Source organism: Panthera pardus, unplaced genomic scaffold, assembly GCF_024362965.1.
Source record: "Panthera pardus isolate Hobbes unplaced genomic scaffold, ASM2436296v1 HiC_scaffold_12, whole genome shotgun sequence".
NCBI lineage: Eukaryota > Metazoa > Chordata > Mammalia > Carnivora > Felidae > Panthera > Panthera pardus.
The window spans coordinates 14,087,368-14,105,058 of record NW_026526677.1 but is presented as its reverse complement, the minus strand read 5'-3'; the positions used below and the strand labels follow the sequence as shown (position 1 = coordinate 14,105,058).

At 38.2% G+C, this 17,691-nt stretch overlaps 2 protein-coding genes across 2 annotated transcripts; both read left to right on the top strand.

Moving 5' to 3' along the window:
- The first annotated feature begins 879 nt into the window (after window positions 1–879).
- On the top strand, window positions 880–17,178 carry LOC109245307 (olfactory receptor 8K1). Its single transcript, XM_019412611.2, has 2 exons — window positions 880–984; window positions 16,051–17,178. The coding sequence occupies exon 2, from the start codon at window positions 16,060–16,062 to the stop codon at window positions 17,017–17,019; it is 960 nt and encodes a 319-aa protein (XP_019268156.2). The 5' UTR covers window positions 880–984; window positions 16,051–16,059; the 3' UTR covers window positions 17,020–17,178.
- LOC109245308 (olfactory receptor 8K5) lies at window positions 10,821–11,765 on the top strand. The gene has a single exon (XM_019412612.2). The coding sequence runs from the start codon at window positions 10,824–10,826 to the stop codon at window positions 11,763–11,765; it is 942 nt and encodes a 313-aa protein (XP_019268157.2). The 5' UTR covers window positions 10,821–10,823.
- Window positions 17,179–17,691: the final 513 nt, after the last annotated feature.

The following is a 17,691-nucleotide window of genomic DNA, read 5'->3' as shown; positions in this document are numbered from 1 at the left end:
AATCTCAAGCAGGAGAGAAAGAACCCCAACCAGGCTCTCAGTACAGAGCCAGACATAGGGCTCAAGCTCATAAACTTTGAGATCATGACCTGAGCTGAAATCAAGCTTCAGGCGCTTAACTGACTGAGCCACTCAGGCATCTCTTATTCATTATTTTTTTTACAGCAAACTAGATACTGCATAAAAAAACAATTAGTGAATTTGAGAACAAGACAATAGATTTTACTCTTAACGAGTACAGTTCATGGGAATCAAAGATTGGTAGGATCTCAGCTCAGGAAACATTATACTTGAGGCAATCATTATGGCAATACATTGCATTACAATCATGGTTACAGGTTTGCCATATGAAAGGTCAAGGCATGTATATCAGTCATTTAAAGATGAGGCTTTAATTTCAAATCTTCTACTTGTCAGCCATGTGACTTTTGGCAAGTCATCTGAGTTTGGTGTCCTTTGAATATGGAAATAGTAATATCTATCTTACTGAGGTTAAATGATGTATTTTAACCCAGTGCCTACTGATATGCTTGTATTCTAATAATAAATTCCAAGAAAAATTCTTGTCCAATTATGATGTTATTGTCAAATGTATCCATGATTTTTGGAGCTATTCCAGTTTTACTGGGATAAAGCTGATGTCAAACTATTTTCCATTGTTACTTTCATCACTGACTCTGAATGAGTGTATTTATATCATGTAGGTCTCCATGGAGCTGTACATTATCATTTACGTTGTTTTGTTCCTTTCCTTGAATTGTCCCTTACATTTTTTCACTAGGGAATATGTAGGATATCCTCGATAATTAGTAGGTAACACAAAGCAACTTAAAAATATCTCTCAGATGATTTGGGCACTTTCATCTGAATGAATTACATGTAACTTCCTCAGGGAGCATTGCAAAGAAGAGGAGAAACATAAATTCTCCCTGCCCAAAGGAAAAGTAAGAGTAATTTAGGAGAAGAAAATCCAGTCTATTAAAGGTGAGTAGATAGGATTTGTTAATTTTGATTATCACTTGGATGCTGGTAATTTCCCGTGATTCCTGGCTTCTGGTCATGGACACTCCCATGGTCACTGACAGCAGATTCTTTCCAACACACCACAAAAATTCATTATACTTTTTGTTAACCGGGGTTCCGGGGAGGAGAATTGTCTTTTTAGGGCACTAAATCCTATGAATTGACTATGTGTCATAGATCCATTTGATCTGTGAGAGTTGATAGTGGAATTTGGATATTACAAGTGAAGAGGAAGCCAAAAGTATCTGAAAAAATCAATATTGGTCTCATCAACTAGAAACTGTTAAGGTTAGGATTTCTACATAAACTACAGAATGCCCAGTTACATATGGATTTCATATTAACAACAAATAATTTGTAATATGTGTCCTATGTAATATTTAATAATATTCTTTAGTATGAATATATCCAATGAAATATTTGAAAAAGAATATTTTAAGATATATTATTACCCATGCAATATTTTATAAACTACAAATAATTTTAATATAAGGACTCCAAGGCATGAGCTTGTAAATATTTTAGTTGTTTGTTTTTTGTTTTTTTTCCCTGACTGATTTGCTTCCTACTTGATTTCTTTATTCAGAATGGGATTTATAAACTGATTGAATAGCCTGGAAAATAAATAGAATGACTTTTAAGAATTATGGAGAAAGCCCTGAACCCCAAATAATTCCTACCTAATATTACCATGTCTGAAGATTGAAAAGTCATTTTCAATATGTCGTTTTTTTATATCCTGTTTTAATGGCTAGCCCTAAATGGAAGTATTTAAAATATATGCATCAAGAAGTTCAAAACTGGGGCACTGGGTGGCTCAGTTGGCTAAGCATCTGACTTGGGCTCAGGTCACCATCTCGCGGTTTGTGGGTTCGAGCCCCGCATTGGACTCTGTGCTGACAGCTCAGAGCCTGGAGCCTGCTTCAGATTCTGTGTGTCTCCATCTCTCGGCCCCTCCCCTTCTCATGCTCCGTGTCTCTCTGTCTCTCAATAATAAATAAATGTTAAAAAAAATTAAAAAAAAAAAGATGTTCAAAACTGATCAGATATCCTTTTCAAAATAAGAATGGATAGGGTGTTAATCTCTCTTTAAGACCTTAATAGCCATTCTTTTTGATAAATACTCAGAAGCAGTGTTCCTAGATCATATGGGGAATTGCTAATCAACAGGTATAAAGTTTCAGTTATGTGAGATGAGTAAGATCTAGAGATGTGTCATACAACATCGTGCCTAGTTAACAATGCTGTGTTGTAGAGTTAAAAATCTTTTAACAATGTAGATCTCATGTCAATTATTTTTATAATAAAATAAAAATTAAAAGAGAAAAAAAAACAGGGCGAAAGAATCCAGATATCTTCATAGAGAGGTAAAAACTGACACTGAAAGTGGAGAGAAACTCAATAAACATTAGACTAGTTCTTAGCAATACATTGACGACTTCAAAGTGGTGGGATTGGTACCAGAATTCTGAATCCCTTTGTTAAGCCAGTGCATTTTCCGTTCTGCGGGAAAACCCATGACAGCAGGTCCGGCGACCCTTGGCGCTTATTCGTGCAAGAGGAAGGGCCCTGAAAGCAGGGAGGAACTCAATGGAGAAATAGACAATATCATCCAGGAAAATGGGCTGGTATCTCCAGTACTGCCTCTCTTGTCCATGCCCACTCCGGGGATCAAACTGGCTGACTCAACACTAAAAATTATCAGATTCTTAGAAATCTGCCAGCTGCCCCAGGTAGCTTCAGACTCCAGCTGGCCTGTGGTAGGCTCCCGGGAGTTTCATCTGATAGGTCGAAGTGTCTACCTTAACCCCCTTGGACTGCTAGTTGTACTGACTAAAGCTACACATCTCGTTACGTGAAAGTAATTCTATTCTGTATTTTATCTGACTGAATATGTTCAATTCCAATTCCTTCTCCACTTGAAAATCATGCTAACAGAGTTCCGAACGTTCACTGAAAAACAGTGGGAAAGGAAGGGAATCCAGGTGGGTTGAGCTAAAGCAGTTTCACTGTCTTCAATCACTTTGTTTCACTGACTTCCAATGTAAATTTTATGAAACGAAGGCGACACTTATCAGAGAAATATTTGCAAATCACAGTGTTGTGCCCTACGTATATCCCTTTGTGGAATTTGAGAAATAAATTGACATAATAAACACTCAAATAAACATGTTAAATGTTTTATAGACCTTATCATATCCACAGTGGAAGAATCAATCTATGCATATAAATAAGCAAAGCAGAGGCAATATAGCATGTAAAATTCAATATTCAAAATCCCTGAATATTGATATAAACTGTATATTTTAGCAGGAGTGGATCCAAACCTTGTGCATTTTGAGGCTTATCCTAATTTGAGATCGTTCTTTAAAAAAAAAAAAAAAAAAGAAAGAAATAGGGGAGCTTGGGTCGCTCAGTCAGTTAAGCGGCAGACTCTTGATTTCAGCTCAGGTCATGACGTCATGATTTGTGAGTTCAAATCCCACAATGGGCTCTGTGCTGACAGCTTGGAGCCTGCTCCCAATCCTCTGTCTCCCTCTCTCTGACCCTTCCCTGCTTGTACTCTCTCTCTCTCTCTCTCTCTCTCGAAAATAAATGAATGTTAAAAAAAAAAATTAAAAGAGAAGAAATAAAACTATGCATGTACGTTGCAATGTAAATGTGAATATTTATTTACAATGGAAACATAATCTTAAAGTTCAGCTCTAAAACTAATAATCAAAAGCATCATAAAATCTTGGGGTGCCTGGGTGGCTCAATCAGGTAAGCCTGATTTTGGCTCAGGTCATGATCTCAGGGTTTGTGAGTTTGAGTCCCACGTGGGGCTCTGTACTGACAATGCAGAGCCTGCTTAGGATTCTCTCTCTCCCTCTCTCTCTCTGCCCCTCTCCCTCCCTCACTCATGCTGTCTCTGTCTCTGTCTCTATCTCTCTCTGTTTTACAAAAAAAAGCATTATAATATCCATAAATATGTTCTTATTAATGACATACATCTCAGCATATTGGGTGGTAGGAGTGTTCTTAACAGCTGTTCTTACACCAAATGGATGGTACTTTTCAGTGATAAATATCATTGATTTTGAACCATATAGATATATTCAGATATATTCAGTAACCATCAAATAAAGTATTGTTTACTCAACCTCTCTTTAACTGGATCCCACAAATGTCCTCAGACATGACAAACTATCTTGACATTAGCTGAAGGATGATGGAGAAGTTGGAAGGGAGAGAGAAAATGAGCTTAATTGATCAAGGTTAAAATATTTTACATCTGCAACATTTACAAAGATATATTACTTTGTTAGTTCATGCCTAAAGCCTCATTCATGGCCTTGAAAATGCAAATGAGGAATCTAAATCTTAAACTGCATTACCTCCAGATTATTTCTGCTTCTTTCATTAAGAATATCAAAATTTCACTGGAATTATCATACAAAAATGGAAGTGTACAAAAGGAAAATTGATACCATTGTGTAGATGAAATAAAGTCTAATAAATCTGTATTAATGCTTATATGGCTTTTTACTTTTTTTATGAATAGACTTTTATTTTATTTCATTTTTTAAATATAAAATTTATTGTCAAATTGGTTTCCATACAACACCCAGTGCTCATCCCAACAGGAGCCCGCCTCAATGCCCATCACCCACTTTCCCCTCCCTCCCACCCCCCCCCCCCCCATCAACCCTCAGTTTGTTCTCAGTTTTTAAGAGTCTCTTATGCTTTGGCTCTCTCCCACTCTAACCTCTTTTTTTTTTTCCTTCCCCTCCCCCATGGGTTTCTATTAATTTTCTCAGGATCCACCTAAGGGTGAAACCATATGGTATCTGTCTTTCTCTGTATGGCTTATTTCACTTAGCATCACACTCTCCAGTTCCATTCACGTTGCTACAAAAGGCCAGATTTCATTCTTTCTCATTGCCAAGTAGTATTCCCTTGTATATATAAACCACATCTTCTTTATCCATTCGTCAGTTGATGGACATTTAGGCTCTTTCCATAATTTGGCTATTGTTGAGAGTGCTGCTATAAACATTGGGGAACAAGTGCCCTTATGCATCAGCCCTCCTGTATCCCTTGGGTAGATTCCTAGCAGTGCTATTGCTGGGTCATAGGGTAGGTCTATTTTTAATTTTTTGAGGAACCTCCACACTGTTTTCCAGAGCAACTGCACCAGTTTGCATTCCCACCAACAGTGCTGGAGGGTTCCCGTTTCTCCACATCCTCGCCAGCACCTATAGTCTCCTGATTTGTTCATTTTAGCCACTCTGACTGGTGTGAGGTGATATCTGAGTGTGGTTTTAATTTGTATTTCCCTGATGAGGAGTGACGTTGAGCATCTTTTCATGTGCCTGATGGCCATCTGGATGTCTTCATTAAAGAAGTGTCTATTCATATTTTCTGCCCATTTATTCACTGGATTAATTGTTTTTTGGGTGTGGAGTTTGCTGAGTTCTTTATAGGTTTTGGATACTAGCCCTCTGTCTGATATGTTATTTGCAAATATCTTTTCCCATTCCGTTGGTTGCCTTTTTGTTTTGTTGATTGTTTCCTTTGCTGTGCAGAAACTTTTTATCTTCATGAGGTCCCAATAGTTCATTTTTGCTTTTAATTCCCTTGCCTTTGAAGACGTGTCAAGTAAGAAATTGCTGCAGCTAAGGTCAGAGAGGATTTTTCCCACTTTCTCCTCTAGGGTTTTGATGGTTTCCTGTCTCACATTCAGGTCCTTCATCCATTTTGAGTTTATTTTTGTGAATGGTGCAAGAAAGTGGTCTAGTTTCATTCTTCTGCATGTTGCTGTCCAGTTCTCCTAGCACCATTTGCTAAAGAGACTGTCTTTTTTCCATTGGATGTTCTTTCCTGCTTCATCAAAGATTAGTTGGCCATACTTTTGTGGGTCCAATTCTGGAGTCTCTATTCTATTCCATTGGTCTATGTGTCTGTTTTTGTGCCAATATCATGCTGTCTTGATGATTACAGCTTTGTAGTAGAGGCTAAAGTCTGGGATTGTGACGCCTCCTGCTTTGGTCTTCTTCAATATTACTTTGGCTATTCGGGGACTTTTGTGGTTCCATACAAATTTTAGGATTGCTTGTTCTAGGTTCGAGAAGAATGCTGGTGCAATTTTGACTAGGATTGCATTGAATGTGTAGATAGCTTTGGGTAGTATTGACATTTTAACAATATTTATTCTTCCAATCCATGAGCACAGAATGTTTTTCCGTTTCTTTATATCTTCCTCAATTTCCTTCATAAGCTTTCTATAGTTTTCAGCATACAGATCTTTTACATCTTTGGTTAGGTTTATTCCTAGGTATTTTATGATTCTTGGTGCAACTGTGAATGGGATCAGTTTCTTTATTTGTCTTTCTGTTTGTTCATTATTAGTGTATAAGAATGCAACTGATTTCTGTACATTGATTTTGTATCCTGCAACTTTGCTGAATTTATGTATCAGTTCTAGGAGACTGTTGGTGGAGTCTATTTGGTTTTCCATGTATAATATCATGTTATCTGCAAAAAGTGAAAGCCTGATTTCATCTTTGCCAACTTTAATGCCTTTGATTTCCTTTTGTTGTCTGATTGCTGATGCTAGAACCTCCAACACTATGGTAAACAACAGCGGTGAGAGTGGACACCCCTGTCGTGTTCTGGATCTCAGGAGGAAATCTCTCAGTTTTTCCCCATTGAGGATGATATTAGCTATGGGCTTCTCATAAATGGCTTTTATGATGTTTAAGTATGTTCCTTCTATCTCAACTTTTTTGAGAGTTTTTATTAAGAAGTGATGCTGAATTTTGTCAAATGCTTTTTCTGCATCGATTGACAGGATCATATGGTTCTTATCTTTTCTTTTGTTAAGGTGATATATCACATTGATTGATTTGCAAATATTGAACCAGCTCTGTAGCCCAGGGATGAATCCCACTTGATCATGGTGAATAATTCTTTTTATATGCTGTTGAATTTGATTTGTTAGTATCTTGTTGAGAATTTTTGCATCCATGTTCATCAGAGATATTGGCCTTTAGTTCTCTCTTTTTGCTGGGTCTCTGTCTGGTTTGGGAATCAAAGTATGCTTGCATCATAGAATGAGTCTGGAAGTTTTCCTTCCCTTTCTGTTTTTTGGAAAAGCTTGAGAAGGATAGGTATTATCTCTGCTTTAAATGTCTGCTAGAATTCTGCAGGGAAGCCATCTGGTCCTGGACTCTTATTTGTTGGGAGATTTTTGGTAACTGATTCAATTTCTTCACTGGTTATGGGTCTGTTCAAATTTTCTATTTCTTTCTATTTGAGTTTTGGAAGTGTGTGGGTGCTTAGGAATTTGTCTATTTCTTCCAGGTTGTCCAGTTTGTTGGCATATAATCTTTCATAGTATTCTCTGATAATTGCTTGTATTTCTGAGAGATTGGTTGTAATAATTCCATTTTCATTCATGATTTTATCTATTTGGGTCATCCCCCTTTTCTTTTTGAGAAGCCTGGCTAGAGGTTTATCTGTTTTGTCTATTTTTTCAAAAAACCAACTCTTGGTTTCGTTGATCTGCTCTACAGTTTTTTTAGATTCTATATTGTTTATTTCTGCTCTGATCTTTATTATTTCTCTTCTTCTGATGGGTTTGGGGTGTCTTTGCTGTTCTGCTTCTATTTCCTTTAGGTGTGCTGTTAGATTTTGTATTTGGGATTTTTCTTGTTTCTTGAGAAAGGCCCTGGATTGCAATGTATTTTCCTCTCAAGACTGCCTTTGCTGCATACCAAAGCATTTGGATTGTTGTATTTTCATTTTCATGTTTTCCATATATTGTTTAATTTCTTCTCTAATTACCTGGTTGACCCATTCATTTTTTAGTAGGGTATTCCTTAATCTCCATGTTTTTGGAGGTTTTCCAGACTTTTTCCTGTGGTTGATTTCAAGTTTCATAGCATTGTGGTCTGAAAGTGTGCATGGTATGATCTCAATTCTTGTATACTTATGAAGGGCTGTTTTGTGACCCAGTATGTGATCTATCTTGGAGGATGTTCCATGTGCACTCGAGAAGAAAGTATAGTCTGTTGCTTTGGGATGCAGAGTTCTAAATATATCTGTCAAGTCCATCTGATCCAATGTATCATTCAGGGCCCTGGTTTCTTTATTGATCCTGTGTCTAGATGATCTATCCATTGTTGTAAGTGGGGTATTAAAGTCCCCTGCAGTTACCACATTCTTATCAACGAGGTTGCTTATGTTTGTGAGTAATTGTTTTATATATTTGGGGACTCCTGTATTCGGTGCATAGACATTTATAATTGTTAGCTCTTCCTGATGGATAGACCCTGTAATTATTATATAATGCCCTTCTTCATCGCTTGTTACAGCCTTTAATTTGAAGTCTAGTTTGTCTGATATAAGTATGTCTACTCCAGCTTTCTTTTGACTTCCAGTGGCATGGTAGATAGTTCTCCATCCCCTCACTTTCAATCTGAAGGTGTCCTGAGGCCTAAAATGAGACTCTTGTAGACAGCAAATAGATTGGTCTTTTTTTTTTTTTTAATCCATTCTGATACCCTATGTCTTCTGGTTGGAGCATTTAGTCCATTTACATTCAGTGCTATTATTGAAAGATGTAGGTTTAGAGTCATTGTGATGTCTGTACGTTTCATGCTTGTAGTGATGTCTCTGGTACTTTGTAGTCCTTACAACATTTCACTCACAGAGTCCCCTTTAGGATCTCTTGTAGGGCTGGTTTACTGGTGATGAATTCCTTCAGTTTTTGCTTGTTTGGGAGAAGCTTTATCTCTCCTTCTATTCTGAATGACAGACTTGCTGAGTAAAAGATTCTTGGCTGCATATTTTTCCTGTTCATCACATTGAAGATTTCCTGCCATTCCTTTCTGGCCTGCCAAGTTTCAGTAGATAGGTCTGCCACTCGTCTTATGTGTCTACCTTTGTATGTTAGGGCCTGTTTATCCCTAGCTGCTTTCAGAATTCTCTCTATCATTGTATTTTGCCAGTTTCACCCTGATATGTCGTGCAGAAGATCAATTCAAGTTATGTCTGAAGGGAGTTCTCTGTTCCCTCTTGGATATCAATGCCTGTTTCCTTCCCCAGATCAGGAACTTCTCAGCTATGATTTGTTCAAGTACACCTTCAGCCCCTTTCCCTCTCTTCTTCTTCTTCTGGAATTCCTATGATACAGATATTATTCCGTTTGATTGCATCACTTAGTTCTCTAATTCTCCCCTCATACTCCTGGATTTTTTATCTCTCTTTTTCTCAGCTTCCCCTTTTTCCATAATTTTATCTTGTAATTCACCTATTCTCTCCTCTACCTCTTCAATCCGTGCTATGGCCACCTCCATTTTATTTTGCACCTCATTTATAGCATTTTTTAATTCCTCATGACTATTTTTTAGTCCCTTGATCTCTGTAGCAATAGATACTCTGCTGTTCTCTATACTTTTTTTCAAGCCCAGCGATTAATTTTATGACTATTATTCTAAGTTCTTGTTCTGTTATATTTCTTAAATCAGTTTTGATCAATTTTTTAGCTGTTGCTACTTCCTGGAGTTTCTTTTGAGGATAATTCTTCCATTTTGTCCTTTGTGTAGTCCCTATGGTAGCTCCAACTTGAAGGGCACTTCCCCTGTGCTGTCTGGAGTAACTTGAGTTGGTGAGTGGGGCCGTAGTCAGACCTGATGTCTGCCCCTAGCCCATCACTGGGGCCACAGTCAGACTGGTGTGTACCTTATTTTCTCCTCTCCCAGGGGCAGGACTCACTGTGGAGTGGTGTGGCCCTTGTCTGGGCTGCTTGCACACTGCCAGTGCTGCTTAGATGGGATTTGGCCAAGGGCATATTAGACAGGGTGGATCCACAAGTTGCACAGGGGAGGGTGGGGCAGGCTTAGCTAGCTTTGCCCTTGGTGGTCCTCTGTGGAAGGGACCCTGCAGCACTGGGAGGGAGGCACGCCCATCGGAGGCATGGATCCACAGAAGCACAGCATTGGGCGTTTGCAGGGTGCAAGCAAGTTCGGTGAAGGGAACTGGTTCCCTTTAGAATTACGGCTGGGGGATGGGAGAGGGAAATGGCACTTGCCAGTGCCTTTGTTCCTCTGCTGAGCTCTGTCCTTCTGGGGTTCAACAACTCTCCCTGCCGTTGTCCTCTCACCCTCCCCACTCTCTGAGAGCAGAGCTGTTGACTTTTAACATTCCAGATGTTAAGTCCCGCTGGCTGTCATAACTCACAGAATCCGGCCTCTCCTCTCTGCAAGCCAGACTTCAGGGGCTCTGCCTTGCCCAGTGGGATGCCCCTCCACTGTCCTAGCTCCCTCCCACCAGTCTGTGTAACACTCACCACCTTTCTGCCCTTCCTACCCTCTTCGGTAGGCCTCTTGTCTACGCTTGGCTCCAGAGATTCCATTCTGCTAGTCTTCTGGTGGTTTTCTGGGTTATCTAGGCCAACGTGGGTGGAATCTAAGTGACCAGTGGGACGCAGTGAGCCCAGCATCCTCCTACACCAACATCTTTGCCAATCTTGTATGGCTTTTTAAAAATCAATGGGTATGTTCCAAATATTGTTGGCTCTATTTAAAGTTTAATCGGCTATCCCAGTACATTTGTTTCATGTGGATCTCTTGCTGAGAAGTAGAGAATTCCATCATTTGTTTTAGTTTCAAAATAAGACGTGGAAATTCTTCTTCTATCCCCACTACAAAGAAATATTTACATTGTGTCTACCAATATTGTAATTTATTTAAATGAACTACATGAAAGCTAATAGCAACCTCTCTGTGTCTTCTCAGAAGAGCTAACTGGAGTACATGGGCCAACAGAATCTAACATCACTGACGGAGTTCATTCTGATGGGAGTCACAAGGCAGCCTGAGCTACAGGTTCCCCTTTTTGGGGTCTTCCTCATCATCTATACAGTCACAGTGGTGGGCAACCTGGGCATGATCATCTTGACCCAGGTGGACTCCCACCTACATACACCTATGTATTTTTTTATCAAACATCTGGCTTTCATTGATCTTGGTAATTCTACTGTCATTTGTCCCAAGATGCTGGTAAATTTTGTTGTGGATCAAAATGCCATTTCTTATTATGCATGTGCCACACAGTTGGCTTTGTTCCTTATGTTCATCATTAGTGAATTTTTCATCTTGTCGGCCATGGCCTATGACCGCTATTTGGCCATCTGTAACCCTCTGCTCTACAATGTCATTATGTCGCAGAGACTTTGTCACATGCTAGTGGGCATTCCATACCTCTACAGTACCTTTCAGGCTCTAATGTTCACTATTAAAATTTTTACATTGACCTTCTGTGGTTCTAATGTCATCAGTCATTTCTACTGTGATGATGTTGCCTTGTTACTTATGCTCTGCTCAAATGCACAAGAAATAGAATTGTTGATCATACTATTTTCAGCATTTAATTTGATCTCTTCCCTGTTGGTAGTCCTCGTGTCTTACATACTAATTCTGATATCCATATTTCAAATGCATTCTGCAGAGGGTAGGAAAAAAGCTTTCTCCACGTGTGGGTCTCATTTGACAGTGGTGATTGTGTTCTATGGATCTCTACTATTTATGTACATGCAGCCCAAATCTGCCCACTCCTTTGATACTGATAAAATGGCTTCTGTGTTTTACACATTAGTGATCCCCATGCTAAATCCCTTGATCTACAGCTTAAGAAACAAAGAGGTAAAAATTGCCTTCCGCAGGGTCTTTAAGAATCAGCACAAACTTTGTGTCTAATATTCAATATGGAATAATGTTCTAATAAACAATGATAAAGGCAAATGTCACTTGATAATGTATCTAATTCCTTTTGACTCCAGAACAAAGACTAATTATCATATACAAATCAATCTCTTCTATTTAACCAATATACTTATATATATTCAGTTCGTATTTTGGATCTTAATTAAATGCACTCACCCAAAACATTCTTGCTTTTGATTCAAAGTTTATTTTAGTTATCCCATAGAACTTTACATTATTCCCACTGGAAACCTTATTAAATGCTGCATCAGTAAACTAAGTGTGTGTTTGTTTCTTTCAAGTTTTTTTTTTTGGGGGGGGGCGAAGGGGATAAGGGGTAGGTATCTTTGCAATCTTATTTACTCTGTATTTTCTGAACCCACAACAAAGTATAAACAAAGTGAATCTTTTGCAGATAATGTATAGTTGGATCATGATTTCTTAAAAATCAATTCCCCCAATTCCTACCTTTGGAGAATTGAATTTATTTACATTTAAAGTAATTACATTACAAGGTCTTCTTGAGTTTATGGCTCAACACTAACTTAGGAATGTTTATAGTGAAAGTACACAAGTGATTAAAAGAATGAGCATGGAATTATGAGCTGAACAATTCCAGGGTCACATAAGGCAGGAAGACATGAAAATTTCCAAAAGCCGGAGTGTAGAATCCATGTTTAACACCTAGGCATCCAGTAGAGATCTGAGGTAAAAACTACTTCAGATTCCTGTTCGTATAGTTTGAAAACAAATCTCAAAAAAAGCCAAGTAATACTTGTTTATACCATTATGAACATTGTTTAACAGTGTTTATAACTTAGCATTATCTTAGGAAGATAAAAAATAATAGTCTTCATTAACAGACAATTCACAATATTCAGCATCCAATCACAAGTACTAGATACAAGTGAAGGCATGTGAAGAAAGAAACATGTGATCCTACCCAGGAAATAATTAAAATAGGTTCTAAAATGACAGTGATGATAGAATTACCAGGCAAGGACTTTATAACATATTAAACATATGAAAACATATGCTCAATGTATTGAAAAATTTAATAAAAACACTCACCTTTTGAGGACACAAATGAAAGATTTAAAGATGACCAAAGGGAACTTCTATAAATTAAAATACAATATTACACACAAACACACATAAATTGGACGAAAGTAACAACAGCTGAAAAAGAAGTAACTTCACTTAAGCATATCACAATAGAGGCTACCCAAAATGAAGCCAGAGGGAAAACAAAAATTAAATAAACACTTTGAAAATTGTCTAAGTGATCTCCAGAACAATAACAAGCTGTATACTATACATTTAAATGTAGGTCTAAGTAGAAAAAAAGAGAGAATGTGGAACAGAAAAACCATTGCAAGAGATGTTGGCCAGAATGGTTTTTTTTCCAAATTCATTAAAAAACATTAACTAGAATCCCAAAGATTTAAGAAGCTAAAAATATTCTAAGCAGGGTAAACAGAAAGGAAAGTATACCCACATTTCAATCAAATTTCCAAAACCCAATGATAATGAGAAATCCTGAAAAACAGAGATGAAAGATACTTCATGAACAGGGAAAGAAAAGATTTACCACTGATACATTGGCAGAAACAATATAAGTCGCAAAACATTGCCTTATGTTAGCCCATAATTATATATCTAGTAAAAGTATCTTTGGATAATGGATGCTGTACTATCCAATATCACATTATCTTTTTATAGGAAGTCATTCATTCATTTACCCTTGCATAGTTGTGTGTGTGTGTGTGTGTGTGTGTGTGTGTGTGTGTGTATGTGAGAGAGAGAGAGAGAGAGAGAGAGAGAGAGAGTATGTGTGTAATATGACTAATATGTGCATGAACTGAAATGCTGAGCATATTTATGATTCCCAGTGTTTAATGATATTGTATAATTTATTCATTTAGACACCCATACAAGACACTTCTGATCTTTCTCAATGGGATACTCCAGGAATAATTTCAGAGACCCATGGTACTCTCACTCAAGTAATTACATGCATTTTTTTTTAAATTCTGGAGTCGGATTAAAACTTTAACAGAATGAGTCTCAAGGGGGCAGGGAAATGTTTAAATACATTCTGCAGCAACCGGTGAGGATGAAAACAATAGAAAGTCAAAGCTGATTCTCCAGTAAGGTAAGTAGAAAACACTGGTCTTGGAAAATGTCAGGACGTACAGCTTAAACTGGGTCATCACCAAAGTCTTGAAGGGCATTATGCTCTGCAAAATTGCTTTTTCCTTTGCAATATACTTTTCTGCCATCAATAGGATTAATGTGTAGGAGAGATCTATTATATACTCTCTGGTACTCTGAGCTGTGCTATTAGATCACCTTTGTTGTCAAATAACTGCTTTTGTCGTTTGTTTTAACAAGAATCTTCCTGTATCCTTATTTACCTCATGTTCCTCTTGTTGAACTGTTCATTTCCTACTGACTCAGGGTGACCTTAATAGAGAGAAAGACTCCTATTGTGTTTATGAGAATATATTCTGAAGACAGAATAACTTTTTTTTTAAATTTTGACCCCACCACTTATTATCTGAGTGACCTTAGTCATTTCCTTGACGTTCACATGGATACGGTCCTACCATCGATTTTCTAGAATTACTGTATGCATCATATGAGTTAATCTATGTAAAGTGCTCAGAAAAGTGTCGGGCACGTAATGAGTTCCCCATCAGTGCTTGATATCCATTTGTATTCTTCTTTACACTGGGCCTCTTTAGATGTATCTCCATGAAGAATTCATAAATAATTAGATTGGCCAAATCCCTTTTAGTGCAAAAGGAGTGTATGATCGGAGGATCGTTAGTATAAGTGATTCGCCAGGCAGAAATACCAGATGTGGCAAACGTGGACATGATACAAATAACAATATTCTGAAATTAATATAGTACATCATTAGATTTTGTAGAGGGTAAATAGACTGAGCAGTAATGTGAGAATATTGAGATATATATTTAATGTCAAAGGTTTCCTGAACATCACCTTTTGCATCACTCCGTCAACCATTTGAAAAGTTTTTTTAATGTCTTGTTATTTTAAACAGATATGATCATTGTCAATAAGGTAAAGCTTATGGTTGAGGTGTACATGTTTGTTTTCTGGGCTTCAGAATTTTAAAAAGCAGACATATAGGGGTGCCGGGTGGTTCAGTCGGTTAAGCGTCCGCCTTCAGCTCAGGTCATGAGCTCACCTTTCCTGAGTTCGATCCCCAAGTCAGGCTCTGTGCTGACAGCCTCAGAGCCTGCAGCCTGTTCAGATTCTGGGTCTCTCTCTCTCTCTCTCTCTCGCTCTCTGCCCCTTCCCCGCTCATGCTCTGTCTGCCTCTCTCAAAAATAAGTAAACATTGGGGTGCCTGGGTGGCTCAGTCAATTGAGCATCTGACCTCGGCTCAGGTCATGATCTCAGGGTTTGTGAGTTTGAGCCCCAGGTCAGACTCTGTGCTGACAGCTCAGAGCCTGGAGCCTGCTTCAGATTCTGTGTCTCCCTCTCTTTCTGCCCCTCCCCTGCTCACAGTTTGTCTGTCTCTCTCTCAAAAATAAAAACATTAAACATTACATTTAATAAAACATTAAAAACATTAAAACATATTTGTAAAATTAAATAAATAAATAAATAAATAAACATTAAAAAATTAAGTTTCCATTACTATGTGTTGTGTGCGGGTCTCAGTCTATCAAAGTGAAGCTATCAATTAGGAATGCCCGGGGACCCATGCTATTCTTGGTCTCAGAGAGGTCGGGGAAAGAACTTGGAGTTCTGCCTTGACTGGGGTCAAGGATGGGATGTTTGCAGTTTCATGGGTTTGCTCGTCATCGGTGAATTTAAAACCTAGGAGGCAGGAATTAAAGCTTGGGAAGGGAAATGCAGGGTACCTCCAGCAGTCAGCCCTCTAGGTCACCCAGGGCCTTCCAAAAGGGGGACTTCATGAGTGAGGTGGTCTGATCTTTCCCTAGTTGTGTACCTGGCAACGTGCTTATCTGAGAGCGATGTTTTTGAAATCGCTGCCTTGGCAATCAAAAGCTTAATCTCAGAGATTTACGTTATAATACATTACAATTAAAAAAGCTGATTGTTAGGCATTTGCACTACAGTGTGGGTGTAGGTGCGTGTAGTTTGGGCCTGAGGGGAAGAGGAGTTTTCATTTATGTTTCAAGGTAAAGAGAGTATATCTCCATCTCATGCACAGTATTTTAAATTCTTTTAAAAGATAGCCTCTCAAATATAATACATAGTGATTTTGTACCTTACACAGGTTACCAAGATGAATCCTATGGAGAAACAGAATCATTCCGCAGTGATTGAGGTGACTGAATTTATTCTCCTGGGGATCACCAGCAACCCTGGGCTGCAAGCACCTCTCCTCGCAATCTTCCTCATCATATATTTGATCACAGTGACAGGCAATCTGGGCATAGTTATCTTGACCCATTTGGACTCCAAGCTAAATACCCCCATGTACTTTTTCCTTAGACATCTGTCAATTACTGATCTTGGTTACTCCACTGTCATCGGCCCAAAAATGATGGTAAACTTTGTGGTGCACAAAAATACAATTTCCTACCATTGGTGTGCCACCCAGCTGGCGGTCTTTGAGATTTTCATCATCACCGAACTGTTCATTCTTTCAGCAATGGCCTATGATCGCTACGTAGCCATCTGCAAACCTCTCCTCTACGTGGTCATCATGGCAGAGAAGGTGCGTTGGGCGCTGGTCCTTATTCCTTATTTCTACAGCACATTTGTGTCGCTCTTTCTCACAATCAAATTATTTAAATTGTCCTTCTGTGGCTCTAACATTATCAGTTATTTTTACTGTGACTGCCTTCCTCTCATATCCATGCTCTGTTCAGACACACATGAATTAGAATTGATCATTTTAAGTTTTTCAGGCTGTAACCTGCTCTCTTCCCTCTTGATTGTTCTCATATCCTACATGTTTATTCTTGTGGCCATCCTCAGAATGAACTCAACCGAGGGGAGATACAAAGCCTTCTCAACCTGTAGTTCCCACTTGACGGTGGTGGTCGTGTTCTATGGGACATTATTGTTTATTTACCTGCAGCCCAAATCCAGCCATACTTTTGATATTGATAAGATGGCCTCTGTGTTTTACACCTTGGTGATCCCTATGCTGAATCCGTTGATCTACAGCTTAAGGAACAAAGAAGTAAAAGATGCTCTCAAGAGAATTTTAACCAACCGATGCAAAATTCCCACTTAATATCATACAGTTCAGTTGCTAAGGTGGGTCCAAAAGTCTTTGTTTAATGCTCTGCCAGTTCAATTATAGCATCAAAAAGTAGAAATGTTTTACCTGATTGATTGTGTTCCTCCTTTTTGGACAAAACTCCTCCTATATCTTCCTGTATTCTTCTCCATTCCAATTGAATAAATGAACTAATGAATTAATTAATATTATAGAAAGATAATTTAAGTTCCAAGTTATGTCCAAGGTCATATTGGAGGTTGTAGGCAAATCATATTGAACTTGGGTTTGTAGAGGTTAAAAAAAAATCTTAGTCAAAATGGAATAAAACTTACCAGAAAATTACTAATGCGTTTTTTATAGTAGTGATTTTGTATTGATGATAGGTAAGATTGTGTGTGCTAGGCAGGAGGCAAGAGAGTAAGTAAATGTGTGATTATAACACAACATGATCAAATCGTTTCAAGAATCTAGGCTAAATAAGAAAGCATAACACCTCAGAATGATATTATCAGTTGGCTTGAGTTCATATTTTCTATTTCAAGGATACAGGGGTCATCTGGGAAGATTGTTTCATTAAGAACATGAGAAAAATATTGGCTGATTCTTGGTCCCCCTTGACAGGTCCTCATACTGTATAGGTAACTTTGATTTACCATAGGCTCCTGATAAGCTGATTTAGAATCG

Bases quoted from the DNA above. Each gene is read 5' to 3' on its own strand.
- LOC109245307 (XM_019412611.2), top strand. From the start codon at position 16,060: ATGAATCCTATGGAGAAACAGAATCATTCCGCAGTGATTGAGGTGACT.
- LOC109245308 (XM_019412612.2), top strand. From the start codon at position 10,824: ATGGGCCAACAGAATCTAACATCACTGACGGAGTTCATTCTGATGGGA.